This window comes from Canis lupus, chromosome 11, assembly GCF_011100685.1.
Source record: "Canis lupus familiaris isolate Mischka breed German Shepherd chromosome 11, alternate assembly UU_Cfam_GSD_1.0, whole genome shotgun sequence".
Classification (NCBI taxonomy): Eukaryota; Metazoa; Chordata; class Mammalia; order Carnivora; family Canidae; genus Canis; species Canis lupus.
In genome coordinates, this window is record NC_049232.1 from 74733962 (window position 1) to 74756582 (window position 22621).

General features: G+C 39.2%; 1 protein-coding gene across 3 annotated transcripts; it reads right to left on the minus strand.

Moving 5' to 3' along the window:
* Window positions 1-5990: 5990 nt before the first annotated feature.
* On the minus strand, window positions 5991-22621 carry LOC100682797 (glycosyltransferase 6 domain-containing protein 1-like). 3 transcript variants are annotated; one of them, XM_038553264.1, is made up of 6 exons: window positions 22480-22621; window positions 20686-20765; window positions 19460-19495; window positions 15938-15985; window positions 7291-7425; window positions 5991-6860 (listed from the first exon to the last, which is right to left on the minus strand). In XM_038553264.1, exons 2-6 carry the CDS (start codon window positions 20757-20759, stop codon window positions 6194-6196), a joined length of 960 nt encoding a protein of 319 aa, XP_038409192.1. In that variant the 5' UTR covers window positions 20760-20765; window positions 22480-22621; the 3' UTR covers window positions 5991-6193. The 3 variants fall into 3 exon arrangements, with proteins under 3 accessions (XP_038409192.1, XP_038409193.1, XP_038409194.1); XM_038553265.1 differs by lacking the exon at window positions 22480-22621 and adding an exon at window positions 22035-22064; XM_038553266.1 differs by lacking the exon at window positions 19460-19495.

A 22621-nucleotide genomic window follows, 5' to 3' on the forward strand; every position in this document is an offset into this window, starting at 1 on the left:
CCCTCTGCCTGTGTCTCTGCCTCTCTCTCTCTCTCTCTCTGTGACTATCATAAATAAATAAAAATTAAAAAAAAAGGGGGGGGGATATCCTGTTTTCCCAGCACCATTTACTGAAAAGATTGTCTTTTATGTATATAGGATTGAATTGAATTGGTAAATCATTTTTGAGTGAACTGACATCTTTACCCCTTTAAATCTTCCAGTTCACCATTTATTTTGGTCCTTAGTGATTTTCAAAGGATAATGTATATCTTTTGATAGGTTTGTTTATAGATACTTTTTTTTCCTAAAGATTTTATTTATTCATTCATGAGACACACAGAGAGAGAGAGAGGCAGGGACACAGGCAGAGGGAGAAGCAGGCTCCCTGCGGGGACCCCGATGCGGGACTCGATCCCGGGTCTTGAGCTGAAGGCAGATGCTCCACCACTAAGCCCCTCCAGATGCCCCTGTTTTTAGATACTTGATGGTTTATGCTTTTGTAAAAAACATCTTTAAACAATTTACTTATTTTCTAACACTTTACGGCCAGTATTTGGAAATGTAGTTGGTTTGGGTATATTGATTCTTCATCTAGCAATTTTGCTAAATGCTCTTATTAATTCTAATTCTAATGGCTTATGTTTTGGAGGGGGTTCAACATACATGATATATCATCTGTAGTTAATTATACTTTTTATTTATTTTTTACCTTCACGTACTGGCTGGAATTGCTAGCACAATATAGAACAAAAATAGTGGTATCAGCAAACCTTTAATGGCTCTTTTCAGAGGAAAAGCTTCCAATATTCAACATTGAGCAAACTGGTAAGTTTACTTTGGTTATCTGTAGATTGTGTTGATTGGATTAAGAACATTCCAATCTATTTTTTTTGGGGGGGTAAGTTTTAAATACAATCATGAATGGATGTTGAATTTTATTTTAAAAAGTTTTTTTAAATTTACGTCTATCTAGAAATACTATTTTTTCCTGCTTTAATTTTTTTTTCCTGCTTTAATTTTTTAATGCGGTAAATCTCACTGTTTGATTTCCTAATGTGAAACTGACCTTACATTCCTAGGATTGATCCACCTTGGTCATGATTGATTATCTTTTTAATATGTTTCTCAATTTGTACTCCTAACATTTTCTTTAATATCTTTTATATTTGTGTTCAATAAATGAGACTGGCCTATAATTTTCATTGTCTCTGTCAGTTAAAGGAGGCCTGAGAGCATGATCATTTTGGTTTCTGAGTTTGCCAGCCTCTGAAAGTGAGTCGATGAATCTTTTCCAATCATTCGAGGGTTTGTGCAATTTTGGTATTATTTCCTCTTTGAATTTATTGAAGAACACATCGGAGCTTGAGGTTATTTTTAAAATTAATTAATTTGTGGGGCACCTGGGTGGCTCAGTAGTTGACTGTCTGCCTTCGGCTCAGGGTGTAACCCTGAGGTCCTGGGATCGAGTCCCACGTCGGGCTCCCTGCATGGAGCCTGCGTCTCCCTCTGCCTGTGTCTCCGCCTCTCTCCCTCTGTCTCTCATGAATAAATAAAGTCTTTGGAAAAAAATGAAATTAATTTCTCTTAATTTTATTAAGATACAGGTCACATGTCAGAGTTTACCCATCACAAGCCTGCAATTTAATGTTGTTTTTTTTTTAGTATAGTCACAAATATACCATCAGCACAGTCAACTCCAGAACATTTTTGTCACCACAAAGAGAGGCCACATGCCCTCAGCTGTCACCATTCTGCCCCTGTAACCCCTTGCCCTGCGCCGTCACTGGCCTGCTTTCCCTCATGTGACTTGCCTGCTCTGGACATCTCGTGTAAACAGAGCCGGATGAGGGGTCGCCTTTCGTAGCTGGCTACTTTCACTCACCATAACGTGTCCAGGTTCCTCCAGGTGACAACATGTGCCGGTCCTTGGTTCCTCTTTATGACCGAATAATATCTTATGTGTGTGGGGGGAGCCACATTCTGTTTATTTATTCATCCCCTGGTGGATACTTGCATTGTTCTCACTTCTTGGCTCTGCTGAATAGAGCTGCCGTGAACATTCACGTACAAGTTTTTGTTTGAACACCTGTTTTCAGTTCTTTGAATCTATACCTAGGAGTAGAATTACTGGGTCATATGGTAATTCTATATTTATCTTTTTGAGGAATTGTTAAAATATTTTCCACAGCAGGTGTGTTATTTTACATTCTCACAGCAATGTACAAGGATTCTGACTTCTCCACACTCTTTCTGACGATTGCGATTTTCCATCTTTTAAAATTATAGCCATAGCCATCCTAGTGAGTGTGAATTATATCTCAGTGTTTTGATTTTCATTTCTCTAATGACTAATGATGTTAGACATCTTTTCATATGCTTGTTGGCCATTTGTATATGTAGTTTTAGAAAAATACCCATTCCATTTTTAAGTTGGGTTATTTGTCCCTTTTTTGTTGAGTTGTAAGAATTTATATAGGTACATCTGGATGCTAGACTTACTAGATAAACGATCTGCAGATTTTTTGCCCATTCTGTGGTTGTCTTTTCACTTTCTTGACCATGTCCTTTGATACACAAAAGTTTTGTACTTTCAGCTTATTTTTTCCTTTGCTTGTGTTTTTGGTGTCATATCTAAGAAATCATTGCCAAATCCAAGGTCATGGTTTGTCCCTATGCTTTTTTCTAAGAATTTTATAGTTTTAGCTCTCATATTTAGATTTTTGATCCATTTTGAGTTACTTTTTGTTAATAGTATGAGGTAAGGGTTTATTTTTTTAACATACTTTTTGAGTGTTAATTCCAGCATAATTAACCAACAGTTTTTTTTTTAACCAACAGTTTTATATTAGTTTCAGGTGTACAGTATAGTGATTCAACAATTCTATACACTACTCAGTGCTTATCACAGTAAGTGAATTCCTAATCCTTATCACTGGTTTCACCCAGGTCCTAGTTATTTTTGAGGGAAGACTTATCCCCCCCACCCGAGTCAGTGTCTTTAAGATATTTCATTTTTCCCTTTCTACCTGTGTCACTTGCAATTTTATATTTTTCTTTAAAAATTTCCATTTCTTCCATATATTCAGATTTATTGGAAATTTTTGTTTTAAAGTATCATTTTATTATATTTGAGATATCTGTGGTAATAATGTCTCTCCTTCTATTTATGATGTTGGTTATTTGTGGGAGGTTTTTCCTGGGTCTAATTTTGCAAGTGGTTTGTCAGTTTTAATCCTCTTTTTGAGTAGAAACTGCTACCTCATTTAAGACCTAGAACATTGGGCCACCTGGATGGCTCAGCTGGTTGGGCGTCTGCCTTCAGCTTGGGTCATGATCTCCGGGTCCTGGGATTGAGCCCCACATCTGACTCCTCGCTGAGTGGGAAGTCTGCCTCTCTCTCTCCATGTCTCTCTGTCCCTCCCCCTGCTTGTGCTCTCTCTCTCTCTCTCTCTCTCTCTCAAATAAATAAATAAAATCTTAAAAAAAAAAAAAAGAAGAACTAGAACATTGACAACCTTTCCTCTTAGGTACTGGTAATATTCTAGATTTCATCATAGATGGTGATTTTACATGTATATATTTTGTTCTTTTTGAAATACATTCATTTTGTATAGTCTTCAGTAGGTGCAATAGATTTCATAACTTAAAAACTTCAAAGGTGAAAGCAAAAATTAGCAAATTAAGCTCTAAAGCTTTGTTTAAGGTATTGAGTGAAAATTTTTGAACTACAAAATACAGAGGTCACCTAGTGATCTCAACAACTCAATAAAGTTTTCAATAAAGTCATTTTTGTTATATTTCAGACATAAAAATGTAAAGACTATTATAATGAACACCCTGGTACCAATAACCAAGGAAATAAGACATTTCACACCCAGATGAAATATAGTACATATTCCTTTCTGATTGCATTTCCTTTCTATCACAGAGGTAACCACAATCACAAATTTGGTGATTATCCCTGCAATTTATATCTTTATATTTTTGCCTCTATGTATATATCCTAAGCAGTATGTACTGCTACTTTGCATTCTGTAAAGTAATATATAAATTATGCTACATGGTATGTGTTCTTCCACAGATAATTTTTGCTAAATATTCCTTCATTTCATAAACATTTTTTCCTGAAGTTTTCTATTATTTATTGATTTTTTTAAAGATTTTTTTTTTTTTGAGAAAGAGAGCAGAGGGAGTGAGAACACAAGGTAGGGAGGAGGGGTGGAGGGAGAGGGAGAAGCAGGCTCCCTGCTGAGCAGGGACCCAGACATGGGGCTCGATCCCAGGACCCTGAGATCATGACCTGAGCTGAAGGCTGACGCTTAACCAGCTGAGCCACCCAGGTGCCCCAGTTTTGTATTTTTTAATTTGTTTTGAGAGAATTTGGAGTTGCTTGTTGAAACTTTTTTTTTTAAAGCAAATTCTACACCCAGTGTGGGACTTAAACTTACAACCCTGAGATCAAGAGTCACAGGCTCCACCAACTGAGTCAACCAGGTGCCTATTGAAGCATTTTTTATGATGGCTGTTCTAATTTTTGTCAGATAATTCTAGCATCTGATTTATCTCTATTTTAACATCAGTTGATTGCCTTTTCTTGTTTGGTTTGTGACTTTTCTTGTCTTTGTATGAATTATTTTTTTATTGTATCCTGGAAATTTTGAATATTAAGTTTTGAGACTTTGTATCCTACTTAAGTTTTTTATCTCAGCAGGTAGTCACCCTGTTTATGTTTAGTGCATAGTCCCTGGCTTTCCTTGCTGGGCTGTGGTTCCAGTGATAATGTAGGGTTCAGAGCTTGTCTAGTGCTGTTCTGGTCCGTTTCATTCAGCTGGTACCATCAGGGCTCCTGCTTGATTGTACTGATGCTGCCTGCGGGGCCGGGGTGCACTTTGCCAGGCAGGTCCTGAGAGGGGGTGTGTGTGGGGGAGATGCCAGTCTGTGGGACAGTGGGTGCTTCCCTGAGCCTGTTCTCTGGGCCACCCTGTGCCTACCTAATCGCTGCTGCTATTGTCTGAGGGAGTGCAATGGGCTCTCCTGGTTCCCCAGTGCCTCTAGGTGGTGGGTGCAGGATGCTGGGCATGTGGGACAGGGTGTTTTCCAGGGCCATCTCTCTAAGTCAACTGGTGCTCATCCCTGCCAGTGCTCCTGATGGAGAAAAGCATGTACCTGGGCCTCCTTCTGCCTCTGGTGGTAGTCCTCTTGGGTAAAGTCCCAAGAGATGCTAGAATGGGTCTTCCTTTACTGCTGAGTGGAGGCCCAGGGGACACTGGGCCTCTTGGAGCTTCTGGGTGGGATTCTCTACCTCTCTCTCTCCGTGCAGGTGCTGCTGGTGTAGGCAGAGCAGGCCAGGCCTCTGATGAGCTGCCTCTTTCCTGGGCCCTTTTCTAGCTAGCTTTTCCTAGAGCTTTCCTTTTTTTTTGCCTTTGCCTTTTGGTGGTTCTGTGGAGCTGTGTGCCTCTCCAGTGCCTAGTCTGGGATATATGGGAGATAAGAGAAATCCCAGGGAACTCTCTGACGTGTTGTTCCTTAAGTCCTAAGGTCCCTAGCCAGTCAGCTTTCCTTTTAGAGTCCTCTTATGGTCGTCTGTAATTATTGCCAGGATTTCCCTCTCCCTCTGCTCCTCCCCGCCTCGAAAAAAAAAAAAAAAAGAATGAATCCAATGTCTTTGTAGCAATAGAGGTACGATGTTTTTGGTAGAATGTCTCTAGTTTAGTGAAGTTCAATCAGATAATAGATTAAATACTAATCGAGATGAAATACAAGCAGTGTATATCTCCCAACACTTGAAAAGAGTATTTTATGAGTGAGTTGATGAATATTTATTTTTTCCCTTGCATATATCCCTTTGACACTGTGTATTTATGTGTATGTGTATCTATCTATCATCTATCTGTCCATCTATCCATCTTTATTTTACGAACTAGAATCTGGGTGTGTTTCTTCATTTTATGCCTCTAAAAGTATTTCTACATTATTTATAATATATAGATAATAACAACACTGGTACATTAACATTAAATCAATATTCATTTATTCTTAATCCACTTTAGGTAGATTTAGATGGTTTAAAATTGCAAGGAGAAAAACAATTTATTTGGAAGATTGCACATTTTTGTAAGTTTCTAGAACACAGAAACATTTAATAAGTTTTATATTTGAGGAATTATTGTGATGATTCACTTATTAATCCATAAATCTAATAATATAAGCATCAAATACTTGTTGACTGCCATGCTATCTTCACACGTTTAATTTGTGGGGGAGTTCTAAAATTTAGATCCCAATTGTATTCTGGTGATAACAACTTAGTGGGTTTATTGATAAACAAATATTTGTTTAGGTAACATTCATATGTGCTCTGAAGTCCTCTTCTGGTGTCGTTTTGAATTCCTTTTATATATTCTTCAGTGAAGGCTAAAACCTCACCGGGTGTGCCACCAAAAATTGCACTATGGTAATAGAAATCTCCCTCTCCAGGAGGGATGAAAGCTGCTGATTTAGATCTTCTCTCATAAGGGAAATTTTTGGCATGTCCAAAATACCACCATGCGTGGAGTTGGGCTACAGACTTGCCCAGGTTTTCCACCCCAAAGTCATTCTTGAAGATCTGGTTTACAGACATACTGAAGAGAAAGTCAACTTCATACTGGATGTGTTCTAGGATGTATACATTGAAGTTCCTCATGTATATGTAATTTAAGTCCTTCCACGTATGTTGTTTGAATATAATACATAGTTTAAGTGTTCGCAGGGGGCCTAACTTTATGGGAGGTAGTTTGGAGAAGTCATCCATCAAGATGTAAAAGATAACACTGTAGCCTTTCATGAAGTGTTTATTAGCAGAGTGGATGAACTGTTGCAGGTACTGATCTACAAACCTGTGAAACACGGAAAACAAAACACTTATTTTGCTAAAACCCATCAGGAGAACACACGTCATTTAAGCATGCTGTCTAACACGTTTTTGTTGCTAAAGAACTACCAATAGGCAGGAGCAGAGAAGTTGGGTCTAGAGGCTTAACTGTGTTGGTTAGTGAAAAAGGAGGTAGTAAGCCTGGGGGCCTGAGAAGAGCCATAAAGTTGGTTGAGAAGAAAGGAAAAGAGATCTAAGTGGATAGTAATAAAGAGGGGCCTAAGTCGTGTAAAGGACTTGGCCGTGGCTAGAGAAAATAACCGATACACGTGATTATGCAATCTGCCGGAAATCATGATTAGGATTAATTATGAGGAACTCTTTCGATGTCGAGTTCTTGGGCGCTCATCTGTGTTTTTCCAAAATATAAAAGGATGAATGTCAGTAGCACCTACTTTCCCATAGCAAACACAGCCAAGCCTATGGTGATGTTCAGCCTCTTGTAGTAGTTCTCTAGGACTTGTCTATTGTAAGTTCCTTCCCATATGATCGGTGCAAACCAGTCAGTTGTTTTTACATCAGGACGTTTTCTGTTGAACAAAAAGAAACAAATTAGGCAGGTACCACTTTATCACGACAGCAGAAGTCGTGGGCCAAGTGATAATCGCTAAGGATAAGGTGCTCACCCTGTGCCAGGCACGGTGAGGAAATGCTTTGCAGCGTTCATTTAACCCTCGCAGTGGCCTACAGTCTGAGCACCACCATAGCCCTGTGTTTCTTATGAGGAGATGCGAGTGCAGATTGGTCGAGTCAGTGACACGGCTAACAAAGGGCAGAGTCCAGATCCAAGGCCAACCAGCTGGCCTTCCCAGTCTGGGCTTCGGTCGGTCCACCGAGACTGCCTTTTGAGCCCAGGGATGTTGTTCCCTTGAGCTCTGACTGTCATTATTGCCTAGAGCAGCACCACTGCCTGCACGTGTCCTCCTCCCTCTTCTCCTGGGAGACCTACACTGCCTTCTTCTCACCCTTCCTGCTGCTCTACAAGCCCAGCAGTGCGACCTGGAAGGGAGTAAGATTAGTCCAAAACAGGAGGCTAGTATTAGGTTTGCTCCTAATAATAACAAAATAATGCAGAGGCGGCAGTGTTAGTGATAATAAACAAATAAAAAACACAGCAAGCAAACAAAAGTAATAATAACAGTTCAGCCGGAGGCAGAGCAATAAACTGTTAAACCAAATTAACACCTTCAGTTTGGAAGGAATTGAATACAAAATAAGAAGCCATTTGGCTTTTGGTGATTACAGGTTTTATTTACAAATCCAGACCCAGACAAGATTCGGCAACCCTTAATACTACATTAATAATAATAAAAAAATTCTTTAGGGACTTTTTTTTAAAACTTCCACATTTATTTGTTGTACATTTATTTTTAAACCTTTCTTGTAGTTGATAATTACACACTTCTTTTTGACTCCATCAAATCTCAAACTCCACCTAAATACTGGCCAGATGTGCCCTCATCACAGTGACATAGGCACATCACAGATGCAAATCGGTATCGATTTGAGAAGACAAAAACATTTGAAGATTATCCCTCTTTCTTCATTAGATCAAAGATTCGCTGGTAGAACAAAAAGAACTTCTGAAAGCACAAGGCAGTCAGAAACTTACGCTTAAAAGTTGTTTGATGAGAGAAGAGGAGGGAGCAGGAGACCCGTAGGAGTCAGAGATTCCTGTTGCAAGTGTGGGGGCGGCTGCAGCCGAGGGCACTGTGTGCGGGAGGTGCTGGGCCAGCAGGCGGACGAGCTGGTCCGTCCCCTGAGGCAGACAGGCCTTGCCCAGTCTCCACTGTGGCTGCCTCACTGTCTCCGTGTAAGGTGGCCCAGCTACTTGGGGTCCAGTGGGGTTTACACGTGGGCCCAGTGATGTGGACATCCCCTTGCTAAAACTGAGCTCTAGCCGGTGCTGAGCACCCAACTTGCCAACTACAGTGGCCGTCAGAGCCCACGGGTGACACCGTCTCCCACGGGGACCAGCCAACCAAATGATGGTGGGTTGATACATTAGACTTTGAAGAAAAGGACAAAACTCTTCCCTCCGGGGAATGTTTTATGTTCTGGGTAGAAATTTGCTTTTCCTGCCTACAAATCTGTCAGCTTTGTTGACTTGCAGAATATTTTTCCCCCAGAATATCTTATTAACTGCCATTGAGTCGCACGTAACATTGCCTCCTTCCAAGGTACTCATTTCATGGTGAACGTGGTGCAGCAGTTGACCTGCTGCCATGAAGTTCTCTGGCCCGACCGTGTGCCGCGCTGTCTGGAGGCAGCTGACTTGGTGGAAAGTGGAATAGCCAGGAAAAGTCTCCATTTCAGTCTCAGTTCTGAGATGAATTCCCTGAGAAGGTGGAGAAACGGTTCTGTAGTCGTACGCCCTTGACGCTGTGAATCAGGGAGCAACGCGACACACCGTTTCTTCCAAAGCTAAAATGCGCAGTTCATAGAACAAGGTGGATGTTGGGATGTTCCTGCTCACAGGTATGTCTAATGATTCACTTATGGAATGTTCACTTGCCATCGTTGTGCCTTGGGTTCATCACGTTTAGTGCTCTCAGTTCCCCCGGGAGGAGTCTTTCCTCTAGTAAACAAGTCCTGGTCCTGCTAACCTGATAGCAGGTCACACTGTGGCTCCCCGTGCTGCTGGGCCAACAGGCAGGAAACGGCATTGCCGCGCGGACTGGTATGACTGGTCTCCTGCCCCAGGAAGATACAGTGACGGCGAGGAGGGCTTCATATCCAGCGCAGGAGACTCGGGGTTGCCCCTGCTCCTCTCATTTCCAGTAATAATGATCAGTGAGAAATTGTGGCAACTTCCTAAGGTCAGACCACCAAGGGAATCAGAGTCTTCAGGACTGGAGCTTTGAGTCACCCTATCAGATGGAAACTCTGGCCTTCAAAGGGGTTTGCAGAGGATAAAGAGACTATAGGGCGATGATTATTAGCTACCTCCTTTTATTGCCAACCACCTGTACAGCTACAGGAGTGGGACGGCAGCTGTGATTTGCTGTGTTAATTATTTGCCCCCTTCACCACCTTGTAGAAGGGTGCTAGACAACGCAAGTATTACAGTTTAGGTTGGGAATATGGCTGGATCACCATCCTCTTGATGATACCCCCTGATTGATGTGACTTTTTATTTCCCCTGTTTGGGGAACATGAGCTTCTCCATCTAAATCAAATTTGAGAAATGATGCTTAGTTGCAAAAAGGATGGATTGTATCAGTTATTCTCCGTTTACCATTCCACTCTCCACCCTCAGCCCGCCTCTACCTGGCCTGCCCTGGAAGCAGACTGATCACCCCAAGTTCCCTGCCCTCCGACTTGCAATGGGTTCCACCAACATAAAGGTTGGGGGCAGGAAAAGAGGCTGCCTGTTTTCTTCTCTCCCAGCTTTGTTGAGATCTTGACACTGGCTGTGTCCACATACAACCACCGCTTCTGCTGGCCAGCCCTTTCCTGGTTCCAGAAATCCCTGGTCTCCAGGAACACTGTCTCTCCCCTCGTCCCTTTAGGCGGACGATGGTCACAGCTTCTTGCTGTTGCAAGCTTCTGGATGCCTCCATATCATTTGCTGGGTCTCTTAACCTTGTTCAAATCTCTGCCAACCATCCCTTCACTAAAGTTACTTCATCTCAGTTGAGTTGTTTCCCTCATACCCGGATAGATTCCGTAACTGAGAAGCTTAGAAAATGCTTCATGAGACCTGAGCAGATGGTCCTCAGCAGGATACAAAGTGACCTACCGACAAAGTATATTGTTAACAATGGAAATTTGCAGAAGGAAGGCACAGATGAGGGTGCTGAAGTGTCATAGTCTATAGAGTATCCCAGGGGTAAGGTAGAAAGAAGCGTGATAATGAAGGAGGGAAATTCTATACATGGCCTAAGACAGGCACATTCTTAATAGAGAGAGAGTAGGTGCTAAGATGAATTAGAAGTGACTTCAGCGCTAGAAGCTATTTCTAAGATTTGATGAGATGAGACCGTGATCATGATCATGAGGTGTGATCGTGTCCCTTTGACATGGGAGGTATAATTTGTTCAAAAAGTAGTTCTGGAGAGACAGGGTGGGGACTCTTCCTGTAAGTCAAGGTTATACTGATGTGTATCTAATTTTAGGAAACCGAACACAAGTATAAAAAGTATAAGAAGCAGAAGTGATGTCCTAGAGATTAAATATACCCTGAGAGGGTAGATCACGGTGGCAGCAGAGAATTTCCCGGGGCTGTAGCTCATCTGCACTCCTGCCCCTTGGCGAGTTTCCCACCTCCCTCCTTCATGGTCAGATCGTAGGGTCAGCGGCCAGTTCGTGACCTTTTCTTCCTGCCGTATTGGTAGAATTCTAGCCATAATATGTGTGCGATATGCACATATGCTGAAATACATGCATATATCCCAGCTTTTAAAATCTTATTTATTTTAGGGCAGCCTGGGGGGGCTCAGCTGTTTAGCACCTGCCTTCGGCCCAGGGGTCCTGGGATCAAGTCCACGTGGGGCTCCCTGCATGGGGCCTGCTTCTCCCTCTGCCTGTCTCTGCCTCTCTCTGGGTCTCTCATGAATAAATAAATAAAATCTTTTTTAAAAAATCTGGTTTATTTTATAATGAGATAATGCATCCTTTTCTACACCTTGCCTTTCTACTCAGCACAAGTTTGTGGAAATCCTTCCGGGCTATCGGGGCTAGTTCTTATTCACTCTGTGTAAAAGCCGCACAATATTCCAAGCTATGGACAGTTATTTAGCCATTTCCTTATGAATAGATTTTCATTTTACTTCTGTGATTTCTGTCATTATGAAAAATGATGCAACAGACCTTGATCTTACGTCTTTAGGTGTTGTTGCTGTTACTTTTACTGGCTGGACCCAGGAGGAGGATTGCTGTATACACATGTTCATTTTTAATAGTTGTTACCTGGAGCTCCTGGGTGGCTCAGTTGGTTAAGTGCCCTACTCTTGGTTTCAGCTCAGGTTGTGATGTGATGGTTCATGAGATTGAGCCCCCTTGGGGCTGTGTGCTCCGGGGTGTCTGCTTGAAGATTCTTTCCATCTGCTTCTCCCCTGCCCCCCACTCACTCACACTCTCTCAAATAAATAAATCTTTAAAAAAAAGAATTATCCACACACACAAAAAGAATTATCCACTTACTTTTTTAAAGGCTAGGCTGCAATATTTCACTGTCCTACCAGCATTTACCCATTACTATTAGGTTATTACTTTAAAAAGATTTCAGTTTGATGGGTATAAGTAATAGCTCATTATTACACTACTTTACATTTCTCTGAATTTGAGTATCTTTTCATATACTTACGGGTGATCTCTAATCTGCTCTAATGTAAGTTTATATATATATATATATATATATATATATATACACATACATACATATATTTTAGAGAGAGCATGAGCAGAGGTGGGGGCAGGTAGGAAGAGGGGAGGAATCTCAAGCAGGCTCCACTCTCAGCACAGATCCGTGTTGGGCTTCATCTCACAATGCTGAGATCATGACCTGAGCTGAAATCAAGAGTCACATGTTTAACTGACTGAGCCACCCAGACACCCCAAGTTTCATATTTTTCCGTTGAATTACTTATTTTTTCTCAGTTCATAAAAATTCCTTATATTTAGATAATTACTCTATTACCCGTATTACAAATCATTTTTCCCAGATTTTTTGTCTATTAAATTTTTGTTTTAAACCAAATAAAAGTAAAAAAATTTTATATAGTGAAATATATCTTTTTAAATAGTAGATTTCAAGCATTAATTCAGAAGATTTCCTTCCTACCTAGACTTTACATGTCGTCATACTGATTTTCTAACAAAAAATTTTATCACTTTACTTTTTACAATTAAGTCTATAATCCATCAGGATTTTTTTAATTCATGAGAGACATAGACAGAGAGAGGCAGAGACAGAGGGAGAAGCAGGCTCCCTGCGGGGAGCCCGATGTGAGACTCGATCCCGGAACCCAGATCACGCCCTAAGCGTGAGGCAGACGCTCAACTGCTGAGCCACCCAGGTGTCCCTCCATCAGGAATTTATCCTTATTTATGCCATAAGATTAAGGTCCCATTCCCCACCACCTACTTAGACTGCCACTAGTATCTGTATAATTTATGAAATACTCCATCCTTTCCTTACTGATTTTTTTTTGACAGTTAAGTACCAAGATCTTTATTCTCAGACCTGATGTTCCATCTGTGACTACAGATGACATGTCACTATTTTGAGAACATCTCCACTCTTGGCAAGTCTTCAGCCACAAGGTTACACCTAATTCTCATCATAACAAGATAAATTAATCAGACTGAAAGAGGATTAAGGAGATACACTGAAGATAAAAGCAAAGGAGAACATTTTACAAGCTTAGCATCCCAGATGCCCTACAGGTTAAGTTTCAGATTTACAAGAGTGGCGACAGAACCATATAATTTCAGTGAAAATAAATGTAAGTTAGATCTTTTTTAAAAAGCGGAAAGGGGTTTAGAAATACTAGGTCAGGCAAGCACGCAAACTTCAGAATATTAAAAAATGCAAGGTCTGGTTGTCCAAACAAATATATCCCTCAGGAGAAGAACTGATTTTAAAATACAATTTTTTGTTATATATCAACTTTGATACATACTCTACTACTCCTCTGATCTATCCCATGTTGATTTGATCACAAGGATGCTAAAATATGTTTGGATATTTAAGACAAAATCCTCTTAAATTTTTTATTTTTCACACTTTTATCAGCTGTTCTGAGATATTTATTCTTTTGTATTACTTTAAGCTTATAGTTTTTTCTACTTAAGAAGAACCAAAATGAACTTCTTCTCTGATATCTCAATATTGAAGAGGTAATTTCATTTTAAACTAAAAGCCAAAGTGATGCTTCATAATAAGGCACAATGCCTTCTACCAGTACTATTACATTGTTATGAAGTGCTATCATTTCAGTTAAACAAAGGGTCTCATGTATTTATTTATTTTACAAAGACTGAACCTCTACTATGTCTAGGCTTTTTTTTTTTTCTAGGCACATTCTCATGGGAGAGGTGGATAATAAATGAATAAGCAAGCAAATATACATTATGTCAAATGTTGATGAGAGCAATGGAAAAAAAATCTGGGTACGGGAGAAAGGGAATGGGTGTGCTGATGTGTATGGAGTGATTAGAGATGGCTTCACTGATAAAAAACATTTGAGTAGAGTCCTGAGGGAAGTGAAAGAATGAGCCGTTTCACTGTTTGGAGGATGAATGGTCCAGGCAGAAAAACCTCAGGTGCAAAGATCCCCATGTGAGAGCATGCTTGATGTATCCAAAGAACAACAAGGAGCCAGCATGTTTGGAGTGGAGAGAGGGAAACAGTAGTTGAAGGTGAGGTCAGAGGTGGATGTTGGGCAGCTATTTTATCTATAATTTTTTGTATTTTAAACTCTTTGAACTCTTTGGAAAGGTCTTTTACAAGAGTGTTACTTCTTAATGATCATAATAACACAAACCTAGAAACAGTTCAAGTGCCCACTAATAAGACAATGGATAAACAAACTGTGGTATATTTCTATAGTCAACTATTGTGCAGCCATCAAAATGAATGACAGTAATATGCAATTTGGATGAATCTTAGCAATCTAATATTAAGGATCAGAATAAGTCCCTGGTGATTACACACAGCATTATATCTTTAGAAAGTTACCAATAACTAAAATTTAAAAATGTATTTTTTTCCAGAATACAGTCAGAAGACCTACATTTATATTAAAAACAGAGAAAGCAAGGGGATGATAAAGCAGGATTCAGGATGCAGGTTGGTTCAAGGCGGAGGGTGAGGAGACTGAATGGGGTTACTGGAAAAGGCAGAGCTGGATGTTAAAGTTATTGAATGTTGAAGTTCTTGTTTCATTGAAAATAAGAAAAAAAAGTAAGCAAGCAAGAAGGCACACGAATAATGTGGGCAGATCTTGCATAACAATGATGAGAGTGAGTCATGAAGCAAAGATTATTATTTAATTCTATGCACTTGAGGCTATTTTAAAAACATAAATATGAAAAAAGAATTCACAGAATATGAAATACAAACACAGAACACATATATAAAAGATGACCAAATTCAATAATATTTACAGAAATGCAAATTGAATTGAGATGTTTTAACTAACAATTTTGCCAATAACAGAATGTTTAGGGGATCCCTGGGTGGAGCAGCGGTTTGGCGCCTGCCTTTGGCCCACGGGCTATCCTGGAGACCCGGGATCGAATCCCAAGTCGGGCTCCTGGTGCATGGAGCCTGCTTCTCCCTCTGCCTATGTCTCTGCCTGTCTCTCTCTCTCTCTGTGTGACTATCATAAATAAAAATTAAAAAAAAAAAACCAAAATGTTTAATACTACTAGAATAGAATGTAAATTTATAAAACAAAATATTTTTACAGTTATCCACTGTGGACTAGAAAATTAATGGAATAATTATTAAAAGGCAACTTAGCAACCCGAATAAAAATGTAAAATGTCTACATCTCTTAAACTAATGATGTTACAGTAAGTATTCATCATACAGATAAAAGGGTACAAAAATACGTGTACGAGAATGTTCATCAAAGCGGACTTATAATAGCTCTCAAATTGCAGATGATTCAAAACCAACGGGGAATTGGCTATATAAATTATGGTATATAGCCATAAAATAGAATATTTGATAGCCATTATAAAGAATGAGACTCTCCCCCGAGTGTTAATGCCAAAATCAAGAGGAGTCATTAATGGCATTTTCAGTCTGCTACTAAAAAGATTTTTTTTCTTTCCCCTAATAAAACCAAGAATGTTAAACTAGATAACAGTTTTCTTATTATGACCCTCAATTGCCTGATTCTTGGTAAATAGACATCAGGTTTATATATAAAAGCCTTAAAAATACAAACTCCTAAGGCCTGGAGGCTTCTAGGATAGGTACAATTTGATGATGGAAAAAAAAATCTTCCTCGTTTAAATTGAGTAGTCTATTATTATTTCATTATTATTATTATTATTATTATGTGTGTGTAGAATATTTTTTCTTACTTAGGATTAAACCAGTCTGAGAGCTGAGGTTCTTCTGCTTCATGATCCCTGGGTACAAAGAGAAAGTCAAGTTAAGAGTAATCCACTTATTTAGCAAGTAATTTCTGTGACCCTGTCATATGGCAGGCACTATTTGGTGCTGGTTCTATAACTATGAACATTTAGATGCCCTCAGGAAGCCAATCGACTAGCTAGAAAGACAGCAGTCAACGTACAATTACAGTACGGAGTGTTAACTACTAATAGGGAAAAACACATCTCCAAGGGGAGCATATAAACAGTGCATCCAACCTAGATATGGGGTTAAGGGAAAGTACTTGGAGATGAAATATGTAAACTGGGTCTGGAAGGATAAGAGCTAGTTCAGGAAAGTTATGTAGGCAAGAAACAGTATGGGTCTTGAATGGGGGATATATTTTTTTAATTAACAGAGCAGGAAAAATAATGTGTATTTAGACAAAAATACAGATTTGTTTAATTCATTTATCATGTATTACTATGTGATAGATAATTATGTGTTAAAGGGGTTAGAGTAGGGATCTAGATGTTTATCTTTAATTTTCACTTAAAGATAGGAACCACCTAAAATCTTGTTTTACCTTTAAGTTATTTATTTAATTAACAAGTCTATGAAGGAATTTCACTTTCATAAACTGGGGATATTTTGTAAAATAAGAATAACTTTAAGTGACTAGTACTTCTAGAAAAATGGAAGAGATACTAATTTTCCCCATTCCCAACACTAAGTATAGCTAAAAACCTGGGAGATTACATATAAAACAAAAGAAGACTCTGATAGAAGATTAGAAGAAAGCAGATCAGGTTTTCTGGCACATATAGCCCAGATTGGGTGCCAGAGAAGCCAGCAATCCAGAGACGCATGGGCACAGACAAAAAAAAAAAAAAAAAAAAAAAGAGCCCTGAATAAAGGCTGCTCTTGATAGCTAAGGGCCACCCACCAAGGCAGAGAACTTGTTTCCAGGCCTATACTATGGAAAAACCATGGCCCCATATCCATCTCTCCAGCAAAGGCCAAGTAGAGAGCCTAGATTTCTACCCTCACCAGACCATAAATGAAAATCCCCTCCCTCCCTCACTGGTGTGGAGTTAAAGGAGTTTAATGGGGGTACAACTGTCACCACTGCTCAGCAGTTGTAGCAGTCCCCCTGTGGTTGTGTCAGTAAAGACCACATGAGGGTCCCAAACTCTCATCCCTGCTCATTAGTAACAAGGAGCCCCTCCTCATTGGGTTTCAAGGGAGGCAGAGTCAAGAGTCAAAAGTTTCATCCCTCAAGTGACAGAAATGAGGCGGTGCCATTCTATTTCCCAGCTGCAGCAATGTTAGAGGATGCCTGTGAAAACAAAAGATTTAAATAAGACCCAGAGTTTTGTAATACCCCAAATTGTCCAAGTTTCAATGAAAACAAATCCCTTATCATACCACAAATCAGGAAGATCTCGATGTGATTGAGAAAGGATAATCTATAGATGCCATGATAACACAATTATAATTATCTGACAAGGAATTTGAAGCAGCTGCTTGTAAAAGTGCTTCAATGAGAAATTGCAAGCACTTGAAATGTGAAAAAATAGGAAGTCACAGCAAAGCAATAGAAAGTCTTATTAAAGATATGGAAGATGTAAAGAAGAACCAAATAGAAATTTTAGAACTTAACATATAAAACTGGAATAAAAACTCAAGAAATAGGCTCAACAGCAGAATGGAGAGGATGGAGGAAAGAATCAGTGAACTTGAAGATAGAATAACAAATCACTCAACCTGAACCACAGAAAAAAACTGGGGGGGGGGGGGGAGCGGGGAGGGAAAAAGAACAAGCCTCAGGGATATGTAGGACCTAAAACAAAAGATCTAACATCCCAAAAGGAAAGAAAGAGGATGGGGCTGAAAAAGTATTAAAAATATGACTGAACATGCCCCCCAACATACAGATTCAAGAAGCTGAGTGAACCCCAAACAGGATAATCTTAAAAAATGCAAAGTAACATGACTAGCCAAATTTCTGAAAGCTAAAGGTGAAGAGAAAGCTAAACATGAAAATAATCTTTAAAACAGAAATGATTCACCTATAGGGGAAAATTAATTTGAATGAAAATGGATTTTTTTTTATTAGAAACTATGGACCCAAAAGGAAGTGGAACAATATTTTTCAGATGCTGTAAGAAAAGAGCTGTCATCCAAAATGTCCCCCAGTAGGGGCACCTGGTTGGAGCAGTCAATTAAGTGCCTGATTCTTGGTTTAGTCTTGGGTTGTGATCTCTGGGCCATGAGATTAAGCTCCGTGTCAGGCTCTGTGCTCAGCAGCGAGTCTACTTGAGATTGTTTCTCCCTCTCCCTTTGCTGCTCCCACTCATGCTCTCTCTCAAATAAGGAAATTAGCCTTTTTTTAAAAAACTCCCCCAATAGGTAGGTAATGGTTAAACAAACTTTGGCACATCCCTTCATGGGATACTACAGAGCAACAAAAAAGGAGTGATCTATTGAGATAAAAAGGTGGCTGGATCTCAAAAGCATTATCCTGGGTGAAAAAAAGCTCATTTCAATAGATCACATACTTCCATTTATAAAACATTCCCAAAGTGACAGAATTATAAAGATAAAAATAGGTTCGTGATACTAGGGGTTAGAAAAGGTTGAGGAGAGGAGGTTGGGAGTGAGTGTAATTGGTAGGTCAGATGAGGTCTTTGTGGTAATAGAATAGTTTTGTGTATTGATTGCTGTGGCAGTCTACAAACCTACACACATAAGATGGTGTATAATTATATACATATACTGTCCCCAGCATCAATTTCCCATTTTGATATTGCATGACAATTATGTAAGATTAACACTGGGGGAAATTGAGTGAAGGGTACATGTAACCTCATTACTGTCTTTGCAACTTCCTGTGAATCCATAATTACAAAATCAAATATTAAATAATAACTTTGAAAGTGCATCCAATTTGACATTTCAGAGGTGTTTTTAGCCAAAAATATTTTAATATAGGATTGCTCAATACTCATGCTTTTTCAAAATCTAATTTGTCCATGATTAACTTCATTAAAAATGGATAGTGACAAGTAGAGAACTTTTTTAAAAGCTTATTTTTTGGGGGGGGAGTTGGTTTCATTAATTTCTTGGGTTCTACACAATGGTCATTGTAGAAAATATGGCGGACTACAAGGCCTATTAATCTACAGGAAAATATCATCTAGACAGAGATACTTAAACTATAGCAAATGCGAAAAAATCTGTCCGGTATAAGCAGGTGAGTGTGTTGAGGGAGCAAAATTTGGAGACCTGCACATACACATGTTCATGCAAACTCATATACGGGTACATGTACACGTGCCTCAAATATTTCCAAACTGATACTCAGGAAATTTGTCTATGGTTGTCTCTAGAGATTTCCGCCCAGTTTTCTGCTCCTTTTGACTGCCATCACCATTAGAACTCACTTGACTCCAGCCAGTTTGCCCTCAGTGCAGTTTGTAGACTACTTACAGAACAAAGATTCTTACCAGCAGAGATTTGTCTCCTGTAGATGGTTCTTTATTCTTTACATAAATGAAAAAAGATACTTTAGTGTTGAATTTGAACAAATGCCCATGCAAATGGGAATAACAAAAAATCTGGAATTTGAATCCATTCACTTACCCACTTGTTAGCCAAATAATTACTGAGTATCTACTATATGCCAGGCATAATGCTATGGTTCTGGATACATGGCATCCAGTTCTGACATGGCATTGCAGGTCTGGAATCCAGGCCTGCAACGAGCTGTGGTCTCCTAGTTCCTGATTGACTGAGTCCATTATCTTCAAAAAGATTATAATAATATTATTACAAGTGACAACGAGTCCTTTACACCCTGGGAGGTAACATCTAGAACATGATACCAAAGCCATCAGGTTCATTTCAAAAGACATCAACTCCCACAATATAGCTGATTTGCCAATAGCAGTCAGGAACATTGGTTTGCTTAAAGAGAATAAAGAGGAAGGCATGGAGGAGGGGAGAATTGGAATTTTTTTATGAGAGAATTCTAGCAGCTTAACAGATTCCCAGTACAGCTCTCTTTCTGTAGCGGGTTAGAGTCTTGTTCCTATCAGGTGGGACACTGTCATGACTTTAAGCTAAAATGTACCTAAAATAGTGCCCAACACTCTCTATGTTCTTATCTTGCCTTATTTCTTTCTTCATAGCTTCTTATATAAAATACAAAGCTCCTGACCTTATATTATATATTCCTTTGCTTATTATCCATCTTCTCCACCTAGAATATAAAGCTGCGTAAGAGCAGTCACTTTGGGTGGCAGTTTTACTCTTTTCCCAGCACCTAGCACAGGACCTGGCGCCAAAAAGATGCTCAATAAATATTTGTTGAATGTTGAAAAATAAAAGAATATATTTATAATTTAAATAGTTCCTCAAAGAGGAGACAATCTCCAATTAATTTAGGGAGTGTATATTAACAATTTTTGGACAAAACTCTGCATTTCAGATCAACTCTGCCACTCATTAAAGATGGTGATTCAGGGATGCCTGGGGGGCTCAGCGGTTGAGCATCTGCCTTCGGCCCAGGGCGTGACCCTGGGGTCCTGGGTCCAGTCCCACATCGGGCTCCCCCCAGGAAGCCTGCTTCTCCCTCTGCCTGCGTCTCTGCCTCTCTCTCTCTGGGTCTCTCATGGATCAATAAATAAATTCTTTAAAAAAAGATGATGATTCATCAATCTTTTATATTTACCGGGAATGATACTTAATCAACATCAGCAATAAAGCAAATGAAGTTAATAACAGCATCTTCCATTTAGAATTCATTCTCCCCTAGGGAAAAAAAAAAAAGAGGAGAAAAGGAGGGGGTTTTTTTTGGAAAGTAAGAAACAACTTCCTTGCCATCTTCTAATTAATCAGGGAATCAATTTACAGAAATTTGGCCACCAAAGTGTCTGATTTCTAATTCTAGAATGCTTGGCTTTAGGAAGAAGGCAGATTTAGGGAAACCACATATTTTGTTTGAAGTGCCTACAAAAATGTCAGGATGCTGACTGATACTTTTTAGATCAGATGCAGAATGTCTGTAAGATTCCTATTCCTTTATCAAAGTCCACTTTGAATGCCTAAAGGAAATGCAGTAAAACTCTCATTCTTTTTCACTTAGGCTTTTGAGAAAAGAAAATGAGGTCCTTATGATGTTTTTATGCACTGGAATATATTCTTCCCTCAAAGTTGATTTTTATATATTTTTTCCTCACAAAGGTATTAAGACTAATAATTTATTCAAAGACTATAGGACTAGTAACCCTAAAAAAACACATGAGCTCTCTTAAAGGTATTTTCTTGTAAACAATGATATAAAATCTAAATTAAAGGCATTACACTCCAAAATAGAATATTTGGCTCCAGCCAATGCACTGAGCTTGTGCTGAAGGTGTTAGATAGGGTTTCTCTTTGCCTATGGGGTGCCTCGCTTGCTTAGTGGAGCATGTGACTCTTGAGCTTGGGGTCATCAGTTTGAGCCCAACATCGGGGGTAGAGTTTACTTAAGTAAGAAAAAGGATTTCTATTGACAAGCATAAATTGTTTTTCAGTAGGCATCATCCAAGAACAAGTCCTGCTTTTGGGTTATATGTTGGAGTAAAATGAAGGCCTCTGATACTTACTTTTTTAACACTTATTTAATGAGCAAGATGCTTAGATCTGACCTTCCAACATGGTCGCCACTAGCAACAAGTGACTAGTAAGTGCTTGAAATAATGCTAGTCCAAACAGTGGAGTTTGAAGACTCATTATTGAAAACATAACGTAAGATATCTCATTAATGATTGTGTATATTGATGAAATTTTGAAATGAAATTTTGGATATGGTGGATTAAATAAAATATTTAAATGAATTTAATCTGTTTCTTCTTTTTACCTTTTTCGATATGGCTTCTAGAATGTTTAAAGTGTGGTTTGCATTATATTTCTATTGGACTGTTCTATAGACAATACCAGACTGGGAAGGCTTGAATTTGACACAATTTTAGTTCCAACAATTAGTTGGACAATTAGTTCTACAATTTAGTTCCAACAATGTGGAATTTTTAAATTCACCTTTTAAATTTAAAAATATTACAGGGGCATGGGTGGCTCTGTCAGTTAAGTGTCCAACTCTTAGTTTCGGCTCAGGTCATGATCTCAGGGTCCTGGGATCCAGCCTGATGTCATGCGCCGAGCTCAGCAGGAAGTCTCCTTGGGGATTCTCTCTCTCCCTCTCCTTCTGCTCCTCCTTCTGCTTGCACTCCCTTTCTTTCAAGTAAATAAATCTTAAAAAAAAAAAAAACAAAAAGAGTTATCCTATGTATGGGGTAAGAGTCCATCTATCAGATTATTTTCTGAGAGCGTGCCTTCAAAGATACTATTCTTAAGGACCTGTAATATGTTGAAGTGTCACCTATTTTGTACAATATACTTTTAAGGCCAAGGTCTGGGAATGACCCCTACCTGTGATTTTGCCAAATTGTCCACCTTTTATACAGTTTCTCCCTAAGAGCCTTACCTTTAGTTTTGGTGATGTAAAAAGAAGAAGTCCTAGGGTGTTTCCCAATCATTATATTTTTGAATCTGTATTTTAAAAATCAGATATTGTAAAATACTCTCCTTATGTTTGAATCTTTTGCTTGTGGTGATGTCACCAGACT